The sequence below is a fragment of the Hemicordylus capensis genome, chromosome 3 (assembly GCF_027244095.1).
Source record: "Hemicordylus capensis ecotype Gifberg chromosome 3, rHemCap1.1.pri, whole genome shotgun sequence".
Lineage (NCBI taxonomy): Eukaryota > Metazoa > Chordata > Lepidosauria > Squamata > Cordylidae > Hemicordylus > Hemicordylus capensis.
Genome location: NC_069659.1, coordinates 264,056,538 through 264,074,050, shown reverse-complemented (window position 1 = coordinate 264,074,050; position 17,513 = coordinate 264,056,538). Strand labels below are relative to the sequence as shown.

The following is a 17,513-nucleotide window of genomic DNA, read 5'->3' as shown; positions in this document are numbered from 1 at the left end:
GGGTTGTGGTGATATATGGTATCTGTGAGGCAGCCCTAAGAATTCCTTTTAATCTGAAATACTTTCTGTGAAGAAAGAAAATACCTTTCTATGTTAATGTGAGATAGGAAGCAGAGGCCATTTTAAAATCGAATGTATATTGCATTCATTGAAGCTTTATGACATTGGAAACATAAATACAATTTTCAGTGATAGTTGTGAAAAATGCCTTGAGGGGATTAATTTCCCAAAGCTCTTGTACTGCTCAATGCTTCATTAATCCTGATGCACAGTGCTTTGAAGAATTTCCCAAACAGATCTTTGGGATCTGCATCTCAGGAGCATCAAAGTCCCATTGTGAAAAGAAACACTGTCGTCCTTGTAGAGTGCCTTAGATCATTATTTCTTAAATGTGGACACTAATAAGAGCAGCCCCATGTGGAACACAAATGCTGCTCCTGTCTTTATAACTGTGGTATATGTTCTATCCTATTTCCTTGTTGTGCTGGTCATAGACTATAATAAACCTTGAACTGAACTGAACTGCTCCTGTCTTTTAAAAAAGCAAGCAGAGATGCATTTAAAACAACATTATTATTATTTTTAAGTTTCAGTCTTTAGGCCCTTGTCTGGTTATTCAAAATTTCACTTGTGGCTGAAAACAAATAAAATTTGCATCTGCATAAGTTCAACACAAGTACTCCCACATTGAAAAATGAAAGAGGCATGTGCCTCAGTCAGCACTCACAAATATTCATTTGCACACCAGAGCCTTTTTTTCTTGAATTGGCAGTGAAAACCAACTGGTACTTCTTTCACTTTAAAAAAAGAAAGTTGAGTTGCCCCACTGTAATCTATCTGTGCACAGGCACAGAATGTTGTTGTAAAAGTAATAGAAGGTGCAAATGACTAGATTCTCAAGCATGGTAAGCAGTGACATGGCCTTACACTACTCTTAGGATGAACTAGACATGGGGCTCCCATCAAATGTTTCCAACATAACCTATTGCAGTATTTTCAGGGAAGAATTGGTGGATGAGAGGAGGACTTTATCTGACCTCTCTGCAAATTTGCCCCTCATTATGTTTAAAAGTTTTCTCCTTTGGGCTCTGGAACTGGAAGTGAGCCCAGGTGGGTAGGGGGACATTGGGCATTTGGAGGGGAAAATCTATGGGTGTAGGTTAAGCACCTCTTTCACCTTTCCATACACTGTAAGTTTCCCCCATGTTCCTACATGTTTGCAACTGAGCGAAAATGGGATTGCGACCGTGTGTTTGCTGAAATAACGTCTTATGCTTTTCAGGATATGTTCAGGATATGTTCAACCCCTTGTCCACCTTGGCAATTGCCAGTTGGACTCCTTATTAAGAGTTGCATAGAAGAAGAAATTCCACTAGGTGCATGCTCTGGCATCATTTCAAGATCATTAATGTCACCAGCTGCGCCTCTGGCTTTCTGTCCCTTTGTGCAAAAATCATAGGTGCATAGAGGAGCCCTTTCAACATCTGGACCTGACTACCTTAATACTACTAAAGCTCCAAGCTACCAAAATGCTGGTCTTGGAAGAGAGAGACTGTGATATACAGTTGGGAGGAAATGTCCTTAAAAAAAATAAAAAATCTCCTTTTAAAGAATATTGTGTATAAGTATCTTTCCCACCTCCTTATTATCATAAGCGATCATTTATGCACATCATTTATCCATTGTTTTTTTTTTTTTACAATGTTTGATCCCCACCCCACAGAAAGCTGTGATATCTCTGAGTCCTACTGTTACATTTATGCTGAAATTATCTTGAAATCCTTCTCTGGAGACCAATGCCAGTGTTGCTGTGCTGAGCACAAGAAAGCCAATGCTATTTCTAGTATAATTGCTCTGCAGTAAAATAGGCCTCCCCTTTTAATATCAGTAACACTTGATTTATTTGAAGAGTGCACTTTTTTTTTATAATGGAAAACTGCAAGTTGGGCATATTTTGCTTTCTAGTGGAAATTGTAAAATAGTCACTTAACTGCATTCTTACAGCAAGAGAAATGCAGGTGCAGGAGGCAGGGAAAGAATTTAACAGACACACAGGGAAGAGACTTCTTGCATACATACTCATTTTGCTTATCTCAAATAAACAAATTGCTGGACTCCTTCCATGGCGAAGATAATTCAGTTTTGCAAGCAGTTGTAAGAATAGATAAAAGCTAGCACCTCCTGTATGTACGTACTTCCTAAAAGAAACACATTCCAAAACAGTTTGAAATAGGATTTCCTTTGGTCTCTGTAGAAAACACACAGTCATTATTCTGCAGGACTCATAGAACAAGGGATAGAAATGGGTTTCTCTACTGCTAGGCTCCTAGAAACGTAATTTATTGCACTGTTACAAGATCAAGACACATTCGCCACAGCATTCCAGAACTACACATTCAAAATACTAATGGAAGACATGCATAAAATACCTTTGGAATGGTGAGACAATTTAAATAAGTGTTTGGGGCTTACTTCAGCACAATTAATATCAAGTAGGTAGCCAAGTAAGTGGATATATAATTAACATTTGGTGATTTCCCTAAAGCATTCAGTTCTATATATTTTTAAAACACTTGGTTCATCTCTCAGGTGGATCCCCTTCTTAGAATTAGTTTCCAGCCATGTTAGTTTGTTGCAGCAAAAACAAAAATCTTGTGGCACTATAAAGATGAATAAATTTTGATGCATTAGCTTTCATGGACAATAAGTTGTCTTGTGGCACCTTAAAGATCCGTCTCCTAAAGCTTTTCCTTTTTAAAAGGAACTTGCTGAAATGTAAGTGGAAGAACAGAAAATACAGAGATAATTGGAGTTAAAAGGATAAAGATGCTTGTAGTGTGTTCATGTTATGCATTTTACTTGATATGTCTTGCAAATATATTTTGAATGAACATACTGATTCTTGGAAGTGGCAAGCTTACAGAATGTGGGTGGTTTTAACTCAAACTATTCTGTATAGCTTTGAAGGAAATACAAGTTGAGAAATTCTACTGAGGGTTGTTAATGAAAATCCTGTGTTTGGTGAATAGAAAGAAACCACTGACCAGATTAAATGATAATGAAATATTTCTCTGATAGCTGCCTTTTGACAATTAAACTGGTAACGAGGCAAGCCATAAACAGACTTGTGCCTGACTTTGAAAGGAATTTGCAATATATTATTGATCGGAATATGCTTTCCAGCAGATGGCAAGTCACTTGGTGCCATCTTCACTATACCTATGTAATGAAATGATATAAACTTTGTCACAGCTCAACTGTTTTGTCTGTATGCAGTAGTTTTCTTTGTTGTGGGACAGTGACTTCCAGATATCTAACACTGAAACTCTCTTGACTGGTGGCAGTGAAGTGTGCCCTAAGCATTTTTCAAAGATACTTTCATGGGCAAACATGGCCCATGTTGGGTACCTATGATACTTAGTTATCCCTCAAACTGCCTTATACTTGCTGAACACAAAAAAATGCCATGTCTGCTATTTACAACCAGTGAAATATATAACAATGTTTAAACAGCTACAGGCAAATGGTTCTCAATATCCTCACAGATGAAATCTGCAGCAATTCTGCTTCCAAGGCAGTGGAAACATTAATTATACTGGTATATACCTTCATTTTGTCGTCAAATTGAGGCATTTCCTTGGTTGCATCTTTTTTTCTTTTCTTACCACCATTGTCTAGTCATTGTGACTGGTTTTGCTGTTCAGTCTTCTCACAGCTTGAGCTCATAGTGATGGTTGATTTAATCGTAGGATAGATGATCTTGTCATAGAAAAGCCTTACAAGGGTATGATAGCAGTCCATTAATAGTTAATAGTAAAAAAAATGCCCCAAAGGATCTATTGGACAAATGGATTCTTTGCCATAACAGTGACATGTATCCATCCTGATTGTGGGTGGTTGCTAAAGCTTGGAACTGAGACTGCTCCCTGTAGGGAGAAAGGGAATGGGTTAATTGGATAGGTTTAAATGGCACTTGATAAATTACTGGCCCCATCAGTTTATATAGGTCAGACTAAGGTCAGTCGGTCTGTTCATCATGAAAGGAAAAAGAATTGGTTGATTGGTCATTGTGAAATATGAGGAATACCCTTCTGTAAAAAGATGAATTATGAACATCTCTGAGTATAAGTGTATTCATTTTCATGGATAATAGGATACTTTTACCTACATATTTCTGTTTGCCTGCATCAACCATCTGTCCTTATTTTTCTAAATGGATGGCATGAAAAAAGCTCTTGTCAGCAAGGGTATAAGAATAGAATGGCATGTTACCTTAAATGAGCTGTCTCCAATGAAATTGGCAAGTGTGCATTTAATTATTCCATGACATTTTGGACATCTTACTCATGTCCTGACCATGCTTTGCATATCCCGGTCCCTCACAAGAGTAGTTGATGATGAAAATACATTTAGCATTGTGTAGCTTTACCTATTATTTCTATTGCATTCTGACAATCTTTAACTTAGGCATGAGAATTTTCTTGTGGAATGAATTTGAAAGTGATGTGTAGGGATAAGATCACAGAATTCACTAGATTTGTAATTTGTGTTTCCCTAGAGTTGCAGGAAAGGCCATCTTTAGTGCAACTTGAGTCCTACTGGGAGCACAGTAAATATTCTCTTTTCCTTGCTGTATGGCTGACAAAGGAATCCATTAACTATAAGTTTAAATTATAGTCCAATTCTGTGATGCAACTGCTATGGACAATTTAGTGCACTGTTGGGATACAAAGTAGATGCAGCAGAAATTGACAACAGACAGCAACCCTTGATGAAGTATCATAATTAAATGTTTATATGCTCTTACAAGGGGATTTGAGTTCCAAAATGAACTCAATGCTTGTTGGCCATGATGGCTACAATTTGGTCAGCTTGACATTCAACTTGCATTTTTAAAAGCCGCAATCGTAAATATACTTAACATGGAATAAGCCTTACTGAACACAGTGGGAAATGTTTCCAAGTGTATGAAATCAGATAACTGAGCCTTGGCCCACCTTGTGAAACAAAAAAACTCCTTTAGCTGGATTTAGAAATACTGTCATTGTTTTGAATATCAAATTATTCCCATTTTCCCTTTGTCAAGATTTTGTCTATTGCACTAATGTGCATCTATGACTATCTGTGATTAAATTGTCCAGTTGTACTGCACTTTGTAAATAAAAAGATATTTGGGGGGGGGGAAATAGACATCCCCAAATAGTTTGAGGATTAAAATGAATCCTTTTGGATTTTAAGCAATTATCTACTTCTGAATGTGAAAGCAAAAGTTGATTGCTTGACTCTAGCTCTCCAATACCTTCATCTTTTCTTTAATTCTTCATGCCTAATTTAGAGAGTTATTAGCAGAAAAATCATAATGAAAGAAATGCAGATGGCATGCACTTGTAGTTCTGCCATCAATGACATACATTGGTTTCTTGCCCAAAATGTTAGGTTATTTTATATATATACACCACCTGACTCCAAAGACTCTAGGCAGTTCACAAAAGTGAATATAATAAAAACAAAACAACCATTCAAAACATTCAAAGATTATTAAATGCCAGGCTAAAAAAAGTGTGTCAAGGGCTTTTTAAAAGGCTGATGAAGATGTTAAGCCACAAATGTCTAGCGGGGCACATTCCACAGCCCAGGAATGACTACAGAGAAGGCCCGCTCCGGAGTCGCTGCCAGACATACTGGCAGCATCCGTAGACAGACCTCTCTCAATGACCTTAATGTGCAATGGTGATCATGCAGGAGAAGGTGCTCTCCAAGGTAACCCAGTCCTAAGCCACTTAGGGCTTTAAAGGTAAGTACCAGCACTGTGTACAACCAATTAGCAGCCAGTGCAGTAAAACAGGCATAATATGCTCTCCGAGAAATCCCAGAGACCAATCTAACTGCTGCATTTGGGAACAAAGGCAGCCTAGAGGTGCCCCAGTGGAAATAGATGTGAAATGCCCTGTTGGAAACGGGTGGCTCCCCCATGAAGCAAAGTTAGTTGGCAGCTTCAGATGACAAGTGCACCATGGAGTTTGTTGCCACTTCTCCCAACACATTTCCAATACCTTCCTTGTAGGTTTTTTCCTGTGTTCCCACTTTAAGACCCTCTCCATTCTCACTAGCCCCACCTCCTCACATCAGAGGCCAGCACACACTCTCTCCTGGGGTTAGTGTGCTCCGCTGCTTGCTGTATTAGGCAGACAGCATACATGCGTCCTGGAGCAGAGGGCAGTCTGGCTCCTAAATTTCTGGAGTCACTCCTAGAGTCAAAGAAAATTTGTGGAGGCCTGATTCATATTGCTGTAAGCCTCATGTCTTACATACCTTGAACTGTCCTTCTAATTAGATTTTCATCAATCCACAGAGTCTCGCAGTGGATTCAGATGACCATCACATGATGGTCTTCTTCCAACAATCTACTTCAATCCAAGTCTAACTGCATGGTAACTGGAATAGTTAACTTAAAGCCCTGATGTAAATACATAAGAATGGAATATAGAGGAAAGGAAAGTTACTGTTAAGACAGTACTTCCACAGCATTGAAATAGAACTGAGGAAAGGGAAGAGACAGGTAGAATGGTATAGCCATTAAACTCTTTCTAGACTTTTTGGCCATTCACATGACCAGTTGGGTGTGTGTGTGTGGGGGGGCGTGTTTGTGTGCTTTTCAAAATTTGCCTCCCCCCTCCCCGATGAGTGTTCTGAGTCTGGTAAGAGTACACTTCATGCTCCCACACAATCCCTGCTTCTCTGTGCAGCACAGAGTAGTGTGGATTCCTCTGAGGCCTGGACTTATTATCCCGGTTTCTGGGTGTCCCACAGAGCACTGAGCGCAGTTCACTGGGGGATTCCCCCTGGGAACAGGCGCTCTAGCCTCCTGTCTCTGTGTCAGTGTGAACGACAAGTAGCTTGTGGGACACGTAGCCCATATTGACACATGATCCTAAGGGCATTTGTGCTCTTAATCTCGGCTAGGAGCTGGGCTTCAGTGCTGGGTTTGGCACCACAGCACCACTGAGATCTACGTGGATCCCAGCAATTCTCACAGGCAGCCAAGCTGAAAATAGCCTCTTAGTATTGATAAACTCATTATTTGCATTGAAATGTGCATATGAAGTATCTTTAGCTGCAATCCCAATCATAATTAACCTAGAAGTATGTCTCTGCTAAAATCAACATGATTTCCTTCCAAGTAAATAGGTTTGGAATTGGAATGTGGTGAAAATAAAGTATATATGGTTTACACAAGCTAAAAGCTGAGGAAGTTTAATTGGTTAAAGTTTTTTCTTGAACCAAGAAAAACCTTTCTTGAAAACGCTTTACTTTTTCACACAGAACACAATTAATCTATGGAATTCTTTGCCACAGGTTGTGGTGATGGCCACTAGCTTGGATGGCTTTAAAAGGCTTAGACCAGGCTTCCCCAACCTGTGGCCCTCCAGATGTTGCTGAACTACAATTCCCATCACCCCCAGCTACAATTTATTGTGGCTGGTATGATGGGAATTGTAGTTCAGCAACATATGGAGGGCCGCAGGTTGAGGAAGCCTGGCTTAGACAAATGCATGGAGGACAGGTCTGTCAATGGCTACAAGTCTGGTGGCTATAGGCCACCTCCAGCCTCAGAGGCAAGATGCCTCTGAATACCAGTTGCAGGTGAGCAATAGCAGGGGAGAGGGCATGGCCTCATCTTTTGCCTGTGCACTTCCCAGAGGCATCTGGTGGGCCACTGTGTGTAATAGAATGCTGTACTAGATAGGCCTTCAGCCTGATACAGTAGTGCTGTTCTTAAGTAATATTCACTATTATTTCCTCCAGAAGTTTGTGTAGCACTTTGACTCCAGGTTTTCTAGTAGGGATGTGCTTGAAATATTTTGACACCTCTTTGGAGAAAAGCTTCATGCATTTCATTCATATCCCTATATAATGCAGAATTGACATGAGGAAGATTGGGGTCTACTAGTAGAATCTATCGGATCATCAGCAGATCAGCAAGCATTTCTGATGCCCAATAATTTGACAATAAAGTAAAGTTATGCCGTTGAGTTGGTGTCTACTCCTCGTTGGCAACCACAGAGACGTGGTTTTCTTTGGTAGAATACAGAGGGGTTTACCATTGCCATCTCCCATGCAGTATGAGATGATGCCTTTCAGCATCCAAGGAAAAGATCTGCCATGTCTGGCTTTATACCAGTCACTTATCTCTCTGTCTCAGCGTCCATCTATAATGTAGGTTTGTATCTGGCTCTGCTTTACCACTATTTTGCACCTGGCTTCAGTTGGTAGAACCTTGAAGTTCTAGTAAAAAATAAAGTATATTTGCAAGCCTAATGTCTGCCTAGGACATGCTAACATATACCAGACTAGCGAACTTGGCGTGTTCCTTTATGCCCAAACAATTAGTGCCCAGGTAAATATATCAGATAAGTATCAAGTAGTATTCTATTTTTTTTAAAAAAAAATCAATAACAAGCAAACGTAAAGGACTCCTGTATTTCATGGATTTCAGACTGGTTGCAATATGTTATTCTTGTCTTTCAAGGCATCTTTTTTTTTGGTAGAAAAGGTGTAATGGGTTGTGGCACTATTAAAATAGGAGACGTGTAAAAAGCTTTTATTAGGATACTGTATTTGTTTTTGAAGAGGCTGCTTTCCAGACTTGAGTTTAGTCAGTGACCTAATTTGTATTGACTTCAGTGACCGAAAGCATTGTACAAATAGGTCATCTAGTCTGGCCTCCCACATGAATCGGGGTCCTCCATAAATTGACAGATTAGTACACTCCATACAGTAATTCCAGTTATTACAATGTGCCACTGACCGAGTGCACAAGGGACATGCCTAGGAGAAGAGTGGTGTCAGGAATTCATTAAGACTATATAACTATAGTAACTATATTTGTTACAATTGAAGGGCTAATATTTCAACTAGTTATATGCTGAGGAAAGATTTGGAAGTCTCTGGCCATCAGCATTTGGTTAGTGGCCCAGTACTTCCTCCAAATTGCAATTCTTGGAAAGGATGGAGTTTAGTTTTGCGGGGAGGGGGTAGGAATATATCATCGCTCCTTTCCTGAGAGTTGTGCTCTAATCTTTTAAAGACCCTCCACTTCTGGGTGAGAAGTAAATGCATTCCATATTCTCTAAGCGATCCTAGCTTCTGAGAGAGGATGTATGTGGTTGTTCTAACAGCTGGAGCAGGGCACATGGGATGGAGTCTGGAAACTTGGCAAGATCATATACCAATTCTCAGGACTTTCATATTTAAAATGGATGAGCTCTATTCTTTTCATATCCACAAAGAAGTTCTAGTATTCGAAAATACAGCACTCTGCATCGTTTTAACATCATAATACAAGGAGCATAGCTCCAGTAAGGGATAGCATAACATAGCCCTACTTGATCCTTAAGCCTCCTGAATCTTTCAAGAGGATGACAAACTAAGTTTATCTCCTAGGGTTGGGGAAATGTTATGTTCAAATAAGCATACAGTCTCCTACTTAATCTCTCCGCATGATGAGAAGAGTGTTGGCTGAATTGAAGCCAGGTGGAAACATTCAAAATCTTTTTCTTATCTCTCCCTGGAGAGAATTCAAGACGGAGACACATCTGAATAGGTCCACTGCAGAAGTACTACAAGTGACATAAGTGAAGTGCTGTTAGAAAGGGGGAAAAGGAAGAGCAAGGAAAATAGCAAATATTGTGATAGTAAATCTGCCAAATGGAAGCAGAACTCTAGTTTACATGAAACCGCTGAGTGAGGTCATCAGGAGATTTGGTGCAGGGTGTTATTAGTATGCTGATGACACCCAGATCTATTTCTCCTTATCATCATCATCTTCATCATCAGGAAATGGCATTCACTCCCTAAATGCCTGACTACAGGCAGTAATGGGCTGGATATGGGATAACAAATTGAAGCTGAATCCAAGCAAGACGGAGGTGCTCATTGTGGGGGATCGGAATTTAAGGGATGAGAAACATATTTTCCTGTGCTGGATGGGGTTACACTCCCCAGAAGGAACAGGTACACAGCTTGGGAGTGCTCTTGTATCCAGACCTCAACATGGTATCTCAGGTGGAGGCTATGGCCAGGAGCGCTTTCTATCAGCTTCGGTTGATTCAACAGCTGCATCCATTCCTTGAAAAGAATGATCTCAAAACAGTGGTGCATCAGCTAGTAACCTCCAGGATCGACTACTGCAATGCGATCTACGTGGGGCTGCCTTTGTACGTAGTTCGGAAACTTCAGTTAGTTCAAAATGCAGCAGCCAGATTGGTCTCTGGGGTAACCTGGAGAGACCATATTATGCCTGTCTTAAAACAGTTGCACTGGCTGCCGATATGTTTCCGGGCAAAATACAAAGTGCTGGTTTTTACCTTTAAATCTCTGAATGGCTTGGGTCTGGGTTACCTTAGAGAGCGCCTTCTTCGGTATGATCCCCATCGCTCGTTGAGGTCATCTGGAGAGGTCTGTCTCCAGTTGCCACTGGTACGTCTGGTGGCGACTCGGAACCGGGACTTTTCTGTAGCTGCTCCTAGTCTATGGAATGCACTCCCGGCAGATATCTGAAGTTTAGGCTCACTGTCGGCCTGTAAGAGAGCCCTAAAAACCTATTTATTTGGCCTGGCCTTCCAAGTCTTGTAAAGTGTTGTTGTTTTTAAATGTATTTTAATTGGTTTTAATCATTTAATCATAGTTTTAATCATTTAATCATAGTTTTAATCATTTTTGAATTGTTTTTATATTGTTTTTAGCATTGTTTTAATTGTGGGGTTTATGTTTTTAAAAGTTGTTGTAAACCGCCCAGAGCCTCTGGATGGGGCAGTTTATAAATTAAGTAAGTAAATAAATAAATAATACTTTTCCACCTTGAAAACACACTGTTGAGAACCATCCCTTTATTTCCATGTGTGTGTTAAGCTGTGTGTGTATATTCACAGTTTTTATTCTTACTTTGCAGCTGTCAGAGTGTGTGTCAGTCCTCTGCTGCTGTTCTGCTGAGTAACCTTTTTTCATGAAAGTTTCTGTTTCCCAAAACCGTTGTAGCTCATAACACTTCAAATAATAGTGCGAAAAAGTGCTGTGGTTCTAGTTACTTTATCTGACCATAAAGCAGCAAAGAAGCTAGCTGTAGGATAAAAGCCCAATGGGTTTTGCTTAAATTTGCTTACATCTTCTTGGGACATAACCTAGGAGAGATCTGTATGGGATGTTTGTTCCAGAACTTGCCTCCCCCCTTGAAAAAAAAATTCCAAATGTATATTGGTCAACATGTCTCTGAGGAGATCCTTTGTGAAGGCTGTTACAGTGTCTGATGCTCCTGTGACCCACAGGCAAGGGTTACATTAAACAACTGCAAAGCATATTAGCTGGATTTTTTTGGCGGGGTGGGGGACAAATTGAAGTTGTATCTTCCCTTTCTCATTAATTGGGAGCACAATCTCTGGGTCAAGTCTCATTGAAATTAACTATTATGTCATACAGCACTGTTGATTTCAATGAGACTGGCCCCATGGGACAGTCTGGCATCCGAGGCAACAGGCTCACCTTGCCTCTTGGTAGCTTGGCTTCAAAGTTACCACCTACTGATTAGCCACCGACTGCTTCCGTATTCACCTGAATCCAAGACTAGATTTTTTCCAAATTGGTTGGATCATCTTAAATTCAGGGTCCACTTGGACCACATAGATTCTCTCCAGGATGATTTGTCTTCAACTTGGCCTTTTAGGTATCTCAGCAGTGTATTTATTGCTGTAGTGATCGAGTCCATCCACCTTGCTGCTGGTCGTCCTCTTCTCATTTCTTCAACTTTCCCCAGGATTATGGACTTCTCAAGGGAGCTGGGTTTTCACATAGTGTGTCTGAAGTACCATAGTTTGAGCCTGGTCATTTGTGCCTTGAGTGAGAATTCTGGATTGATTTGTTCTATGATCCATTTGTTTGTTTTCTTGGCTGTCCATGGTATCCTCAAAAGTCTTCTCCAGCACCAAAGTTCAAAAGCATCGATACTTTTTCTGTCCTTCAAAATCCAGCTTTCTCATCCATAGAGTTTCATGGAAAGAATCATTCTCCAAATGATTCTAATCTTTGTAGGAACAGATATATTATGGCATCTAAATATCCTTTCCAAGGCCTTCATTGCTGCAACCCTACCAAGTGCTAGTCTGCGGCATATTTCTTGACTGTTGGATCATTTACTGTTGATGGTTGGTCCTAAAAGGCAGAAGCTATCCACCACTTCAATGTCTTCATTATCAGTTCTGAGGCTGGTTGCTGTACCCATTGTCATTAGTTTAATCTTCTTTACACTTAGTCGTAGTCCCATTTTTTCCACTGTTCTCCTTGACTTTCATTACTAGAGCTTGCATAATGCAGATGCATTATCAGCTGTCAGAGTGGTGTCAGCGTAGTGCAGGTTATTGCTGTTTCTTCCTCAAACTTTAAAACCTCACTAATCTTCTTCCAATCCAGATTCTCTCAGTATATGTTCAGCATATAAGCTGAATAAATAAGGAGAAAGTATACAGCTTTGTCTTACGCATTTGCTGATCTGGAACCTTCTGCTCTTCCCAGAGCGGCTCCATCCCCTGAGGGAAATATCTTACAGTGCTCACATGTAGTCTCCCATTAATATACATCCAGGGTGGACCCTGCTTACCAAAGGAACAATTCATGTTGGCTACCACAAGACCAGCTCTCCTCCCTCACCTGGAACCAGTCTGTTTCACCATGTTCCATCTGGACTGTGGCTTCCTGCCCTGTGTATAGGTTTCTCATGAGAACAATGAGATGTTCTGAGATGCCCATTTTCCTAAGACTATTCCACAACTTGACATGGCCAATGCAATCGAAGGCTTTTCTGTAGTCAATAAAGCACATATTGATTTCTTTTTGGTATTGTTTGGCTTTCTTAATTATCCAGTGTGCATCAGCAATTGTGTCTCTTGTTCCTTGGCTTTTTCTGAAACCAGCTTGAACATCCGACATTTCCCTTTCCATGTAGGGCTCTAATCTACATTGAATGATCCTGAGCATTATTTTGCTAGCATGTGAAATTAAGGATATTGTGCGATGGTTTGCGCAATCTGTTAGGTCTCCTTCATGAGGAGAGCTGGTCTTCTGGTAGCATGACTTGTCCCCTTAGCTAAGCAGATTCCACCCTGGTTGCATATGAATGGGAGACTTGATGTGTGAGCACTTTAAGATATTCCCCTTGGGGGTGGAGCCGCTCTGGGAAGAGCAGAAGGTTCCAAGTTCCCTCCCTGGCTTCTCCAAGATAGGGCTAAGAGAGATACCTGCCCTGCAACCTTGGAGAAGCTGCTGCCAGTCTGTGAAGACAATACTGAGCTAGATAGACCAGTGGTCTGACTCAGTATGTGGCAGCTTCCTATGTTCCTATGTTCTTCGGTATGGGTATGTAGACTGACCTCTTCCAATCTGTTGGCCACTGTGCTGTTCTCCAGATTTGCTGGTATCATTTGGTTAGAGCCTTGACTGATTTTTCTTCTGATGCCTGCCATATTTCTGTAGTTATTCCATTAGTTCCTATAGCCTTCTGACTTGGTAATGTCCAGAGTTCTGATCTAACTTCATCTTCCCCTACTAAAGGTTCTTGCAAGTAGAGAATATTTTCCAGAGTATCTTGGCTATTGACGTCCCTGCTGTACAGATTTTCAGTGTACTCCTACCATCTGTGTTTGATCTTCTCTGAATCAGTTACTATCTGTCGTTTTGGCATCCCTTAACATACCAATTCGAGGTTGGAATCTCCTTCTGAGTTCAGAGATCTTTTGGAAAACTTTCCTTGTTTTTCCATGTCTATTTCCATCTTCAAGGTCTTTACAGATGTTCAGCTTTCTGAAATTCCCTACTGAGTTCCTTCCTGAGGTCTTTATCTATCTTAACTTTGGCTTCTCTCCTCTTCTTGGCAATTTCCACCATCTGTTCTGACATCCATTTCGCTTTCTTCTGTTTCTTGGTCTTTGGCAGTCTCTTTCCACATTTGTCCTTAACAACTTCTTTGATTTCATTCCACAGTTCCTCTGGTTCTCTATCAATGAGCTTCAGAACTTCAAAGCAGTTCCTGATGTTCTCCTTGAAAATTGTGGGTACATTCTCAAGATCATGTCGTGGAAGCTGGATAGCTTTGTTTTTCCACTTTAGCTTGACTTTGAACTTGTACAGGAGCAGTTCATGATCTGTTCCGCAATCGGCCCCCAGACATGTTTTTGCTGTTATGACCAAGCTCTTCCACCTTCTTGCACCAATAATGTAATCAGTTTGATTTCTGTGTACTCCTTCTGGTGATGTCCATGTGCATAGGTGCTGCTTCGGTTGTTTGAAGAATGTGTTAGCAATGAAGAGATCATTGGATTGGTAGAAACTAATAAGTCATTCTCATGCTTCATTTATGTTTCCTAGGCCATACAGTCTGACTGTGTTTTCCTCCTTACAATTTCCAACGTTGTCATTCCAGTCTTCAACCACCAGCATCACATCTTGCTTGCTTGTTCTGTCAATTTAAAACTGAACTTAACCGTAAAACACATCAACTTCCTCTTCTTCTGCATCTGTCATTGGGGCATAGACTTGAAAAAAATGTCATGTTAAAGGGTTGTCTGCAAAATCTAATTTATATGAGTTGGTCACTGACCACATTGTACCCAAGTACTGTGATTGCGATATCCTTCCTGACTATGAAAGCAACACAGTTCCTTCTTTGATTTTTGTGTCCTGAGTAGTAAACGGTATGATCTGACCTAAAGTGTTCAGTTCCAGTCCATTTTAACTTGCTGATGCCCAAGATGTTGATCTGTAGTTGATTCATTTCATCTTTCACTGCGTTGAGCTTTTCCATATTCATGCTTCTTACATTCTACTTTCCCATTGTAATTCGGTCTTTGTAGCTTCAGGTTTTCTTTTCCTGAATGGCAGCATTGGCCACTAGACATCCAAAAGGCTTTAGCCTAACCCTGTCATAAACACCATCGGTACTCTGAGAGATCCTCAGCTCTGCCTCACTAGCATGTTGAGCAACATCCGACCTGAGGGGCCTATCATCCCGCACTACATTGACAATCATTCTATTTTGTCTTTCCATGTAGTTTTCTTAGTAAAATACAGGAGTGGTTTTCCATTGCCTTCTCCCGTGCAATATGATGCCTTTGTCATTGTCATTAAAGTGACCATCCTTCCTATATCGCTGCTGCCCAATATAGGTGCCCGCTTGCTTTAGCTGGGTAGCTGGGATGACCTTTGCGCCTTTGGTGACTCTACTGGGAGTTTGTCTCCCAATGTACTTTGCCCATTCCTCCCAGGAACACACGCCATGATGAGGCAGCATAGCAGGACTTGAGCAGCCTCTAGCTTTTAGCGTCCAGAAAAATGTGATGTATGCATCTCTTGTTTCCTTGCTTGGTTTCAGGAAATATCCTCTCAGCAAGCAGTAAGAGCAGGATCCCTGGCTGCTAGGTTCATGTAGGTCAGGGATTCTCAAACCCCTGCAATTGAATGGCCTCTGACTATTGTGTCTGTGGATGATGGGAGTTGTATTCTAACATTTGCGGATCCAAGTTTGAGAACCTCTGGTGTAGTCTGTAACTTCCTAAAAAGGCAGTCTGGAAAAGACTGGAGGTAAAATAAAAAGTGAGATAAGAATATTGGTTTTTGAACTTCAAACAGGATGATTGACTGGTGAGCACATGTTTACTACCAGGTAATGTACAAAGCAGCCTAACAAAGGATGCACTCGGTTGAACGGGTTAAGCTCTTATTTTAAAAACATGGTTGAAGACAGCAATCTATGTTTTTGCTGTTTCAATAGAACTACTGCTTTTTCTGAATGATGGTGGGGGCAGGGGGCTTGGTTTGACCCAATCAAGCCATAATATACAATGTTTTCATCATGATATTTCAAAAGGTTGAAAGGTCCCGGCAAGCGCTCTTTGTACTGTGGCTTTATTATTATTTTTCTTTTACAGCAGCTCTTTGTTCACACTGATTCAAAGCCTTAATGTATTGGGAAGTTGGGGGTGGGCCCAGGTTAGGAGGAAGAATAACAGTAAAAGCTGCAACCTATGCCTTTGCATGCTGCACAAATTCGCTTGAACCTGGAAACAAAGAACATGTTTTGGGAAGCAATAATAATAGGGAGCTAGAGCTGCTCAGTTGAAAGCCTTTGTGTACATTTGTGTGTTTTCTAGGCTGGCAGTAACTTTATTCACAACGAGCTTGGCTGAAAAAAGAATTAGGAAGCAGTATTTACTAGAAACCTTTTGGATTTGTACAGGTGTAGCAATAGTCAAATAGTTCTGGACAGAATGGCAGGTTCCAGGCAGCTGCATGCTATCCGACAAAATCGCCAGGAAAACTCATTGGCATTCTACAGAGATAACAGGAGGGAATCCGGTCTGTCAAACAACTTGAGCTGTCAAGAGCAACACTGGGGGCTTTTCACCACAGCCCACACAGGCTTTGCACACACACAGAGAGATTTACGCAAATGTAATAGGAATGCAAATCCAGCACTTGCACTTCACTGCTTAACAGAGAGCCCCTCTTGTGAATCCAGCAATTGGTTACTTGCAAGGACCTTGTTTTTCTTTGAGTCTGGTGAAGTCAGGGAAGCCCTTCGTCTTCCACCCGGCGTCTGGACAGCTTCTAGAGTGCTTTCTCAGGAGGAAATGGCTTTCACCTCATGGCAAATTTTGTCCCCCATGCAGTGGGCGCGTTGGATGTGGACAGCTGTAAGAAGCAGCGGAGACTACAGTCTCCTAGCCATGCAGCGAATCACTGGAAATAGGCAAGTCAGTCTTGTCATTTAGGAAACTATCACACCATTAAATTCATTTTTTTAAAGACCAGAAGGAAAAGCTGCCATTTGACCAGCTGGAATGCTTGCTAAGTAATTTTCAAGGCAACAGTATTGCGACATTGTTTGCTTGGATTGTATTTGATTTGATTTTAATTTTTTTGTTTTGTTGTTTTACTCTGGTGTGTTCCATTTCAGTTTGTTGAAGAAAACAAACCTCCCATAAATTTTAAACTCTAGAGAGACTGTATCCTCAAATGGTAGTCTGCTTACTTCAGCATTGTCTTTGTAGATATTTGTAATCCTCCACCGCATTTAACCTCTCATCTCTCTCTTTCTCTCTTCTTCTTCTTTAAATGATGTCTTAGTTCCATCCATCTTGCATTTCCTATGTTTTAGTTCTGCCTTGCATACTCTGGTTTTGTTTATTTTGCTGTTATATTCCTTCTGGTTTCTTCTTATTTTCTTTAAAAATAAGTATGGGGTAATGTACTGTATATGGTGGAAGTGTGCTTCTGGTAAACAGTACACCCTGGTTTTCAGAATGAAAATTAAACTGTACTGAAAAGCAAATAAATCTGAAGGGAGTAGGGGTACCATCTCATTTGGGGAGCACATGAGGTTTCAGTGTTGTGACGGAGGAGAAATTTAAGAAGGCCCAAAGATACACTTTTCAAAACATTGTTGTGAAATAGCTGTATATATGTAATAA

General features: G+C 40.7%; 1 protein-coding gene across 15 annotated transcripts in view; it reads left to right on the top strand.

The window, feature by feature from the left end:
* TACC2 (transforming acidic coiled-coil containing protein 2) overlaps window positions 1-17,513 on the top strand; it is a 272,500-nt gene that overhangs the window by 173,850 nt on the left and 81,137 nt on the right. Inside the window, exon 2 of one of the 15 annotated variants that reach the window (XM_053309051.1) lies at window positions 16,713-16,792. The exons of 13 other annotated variants lie outside the window; for them this stretch is intronic. In XM_053309051.1, the coding sequence (XP_053165026.1) occupies window positions 16,725-16,792 (68 nt within the window). In that variant the 5' untranslated portion in view covers window positions 16,713-16,724. Of the gene's footprint in view, window positions 1-16,673; window positions 16,793-17,513 lie in introns of those variants that run through there. One more of the 15 variants, XM_053309049.1, reaches the window with a different exon arrangement.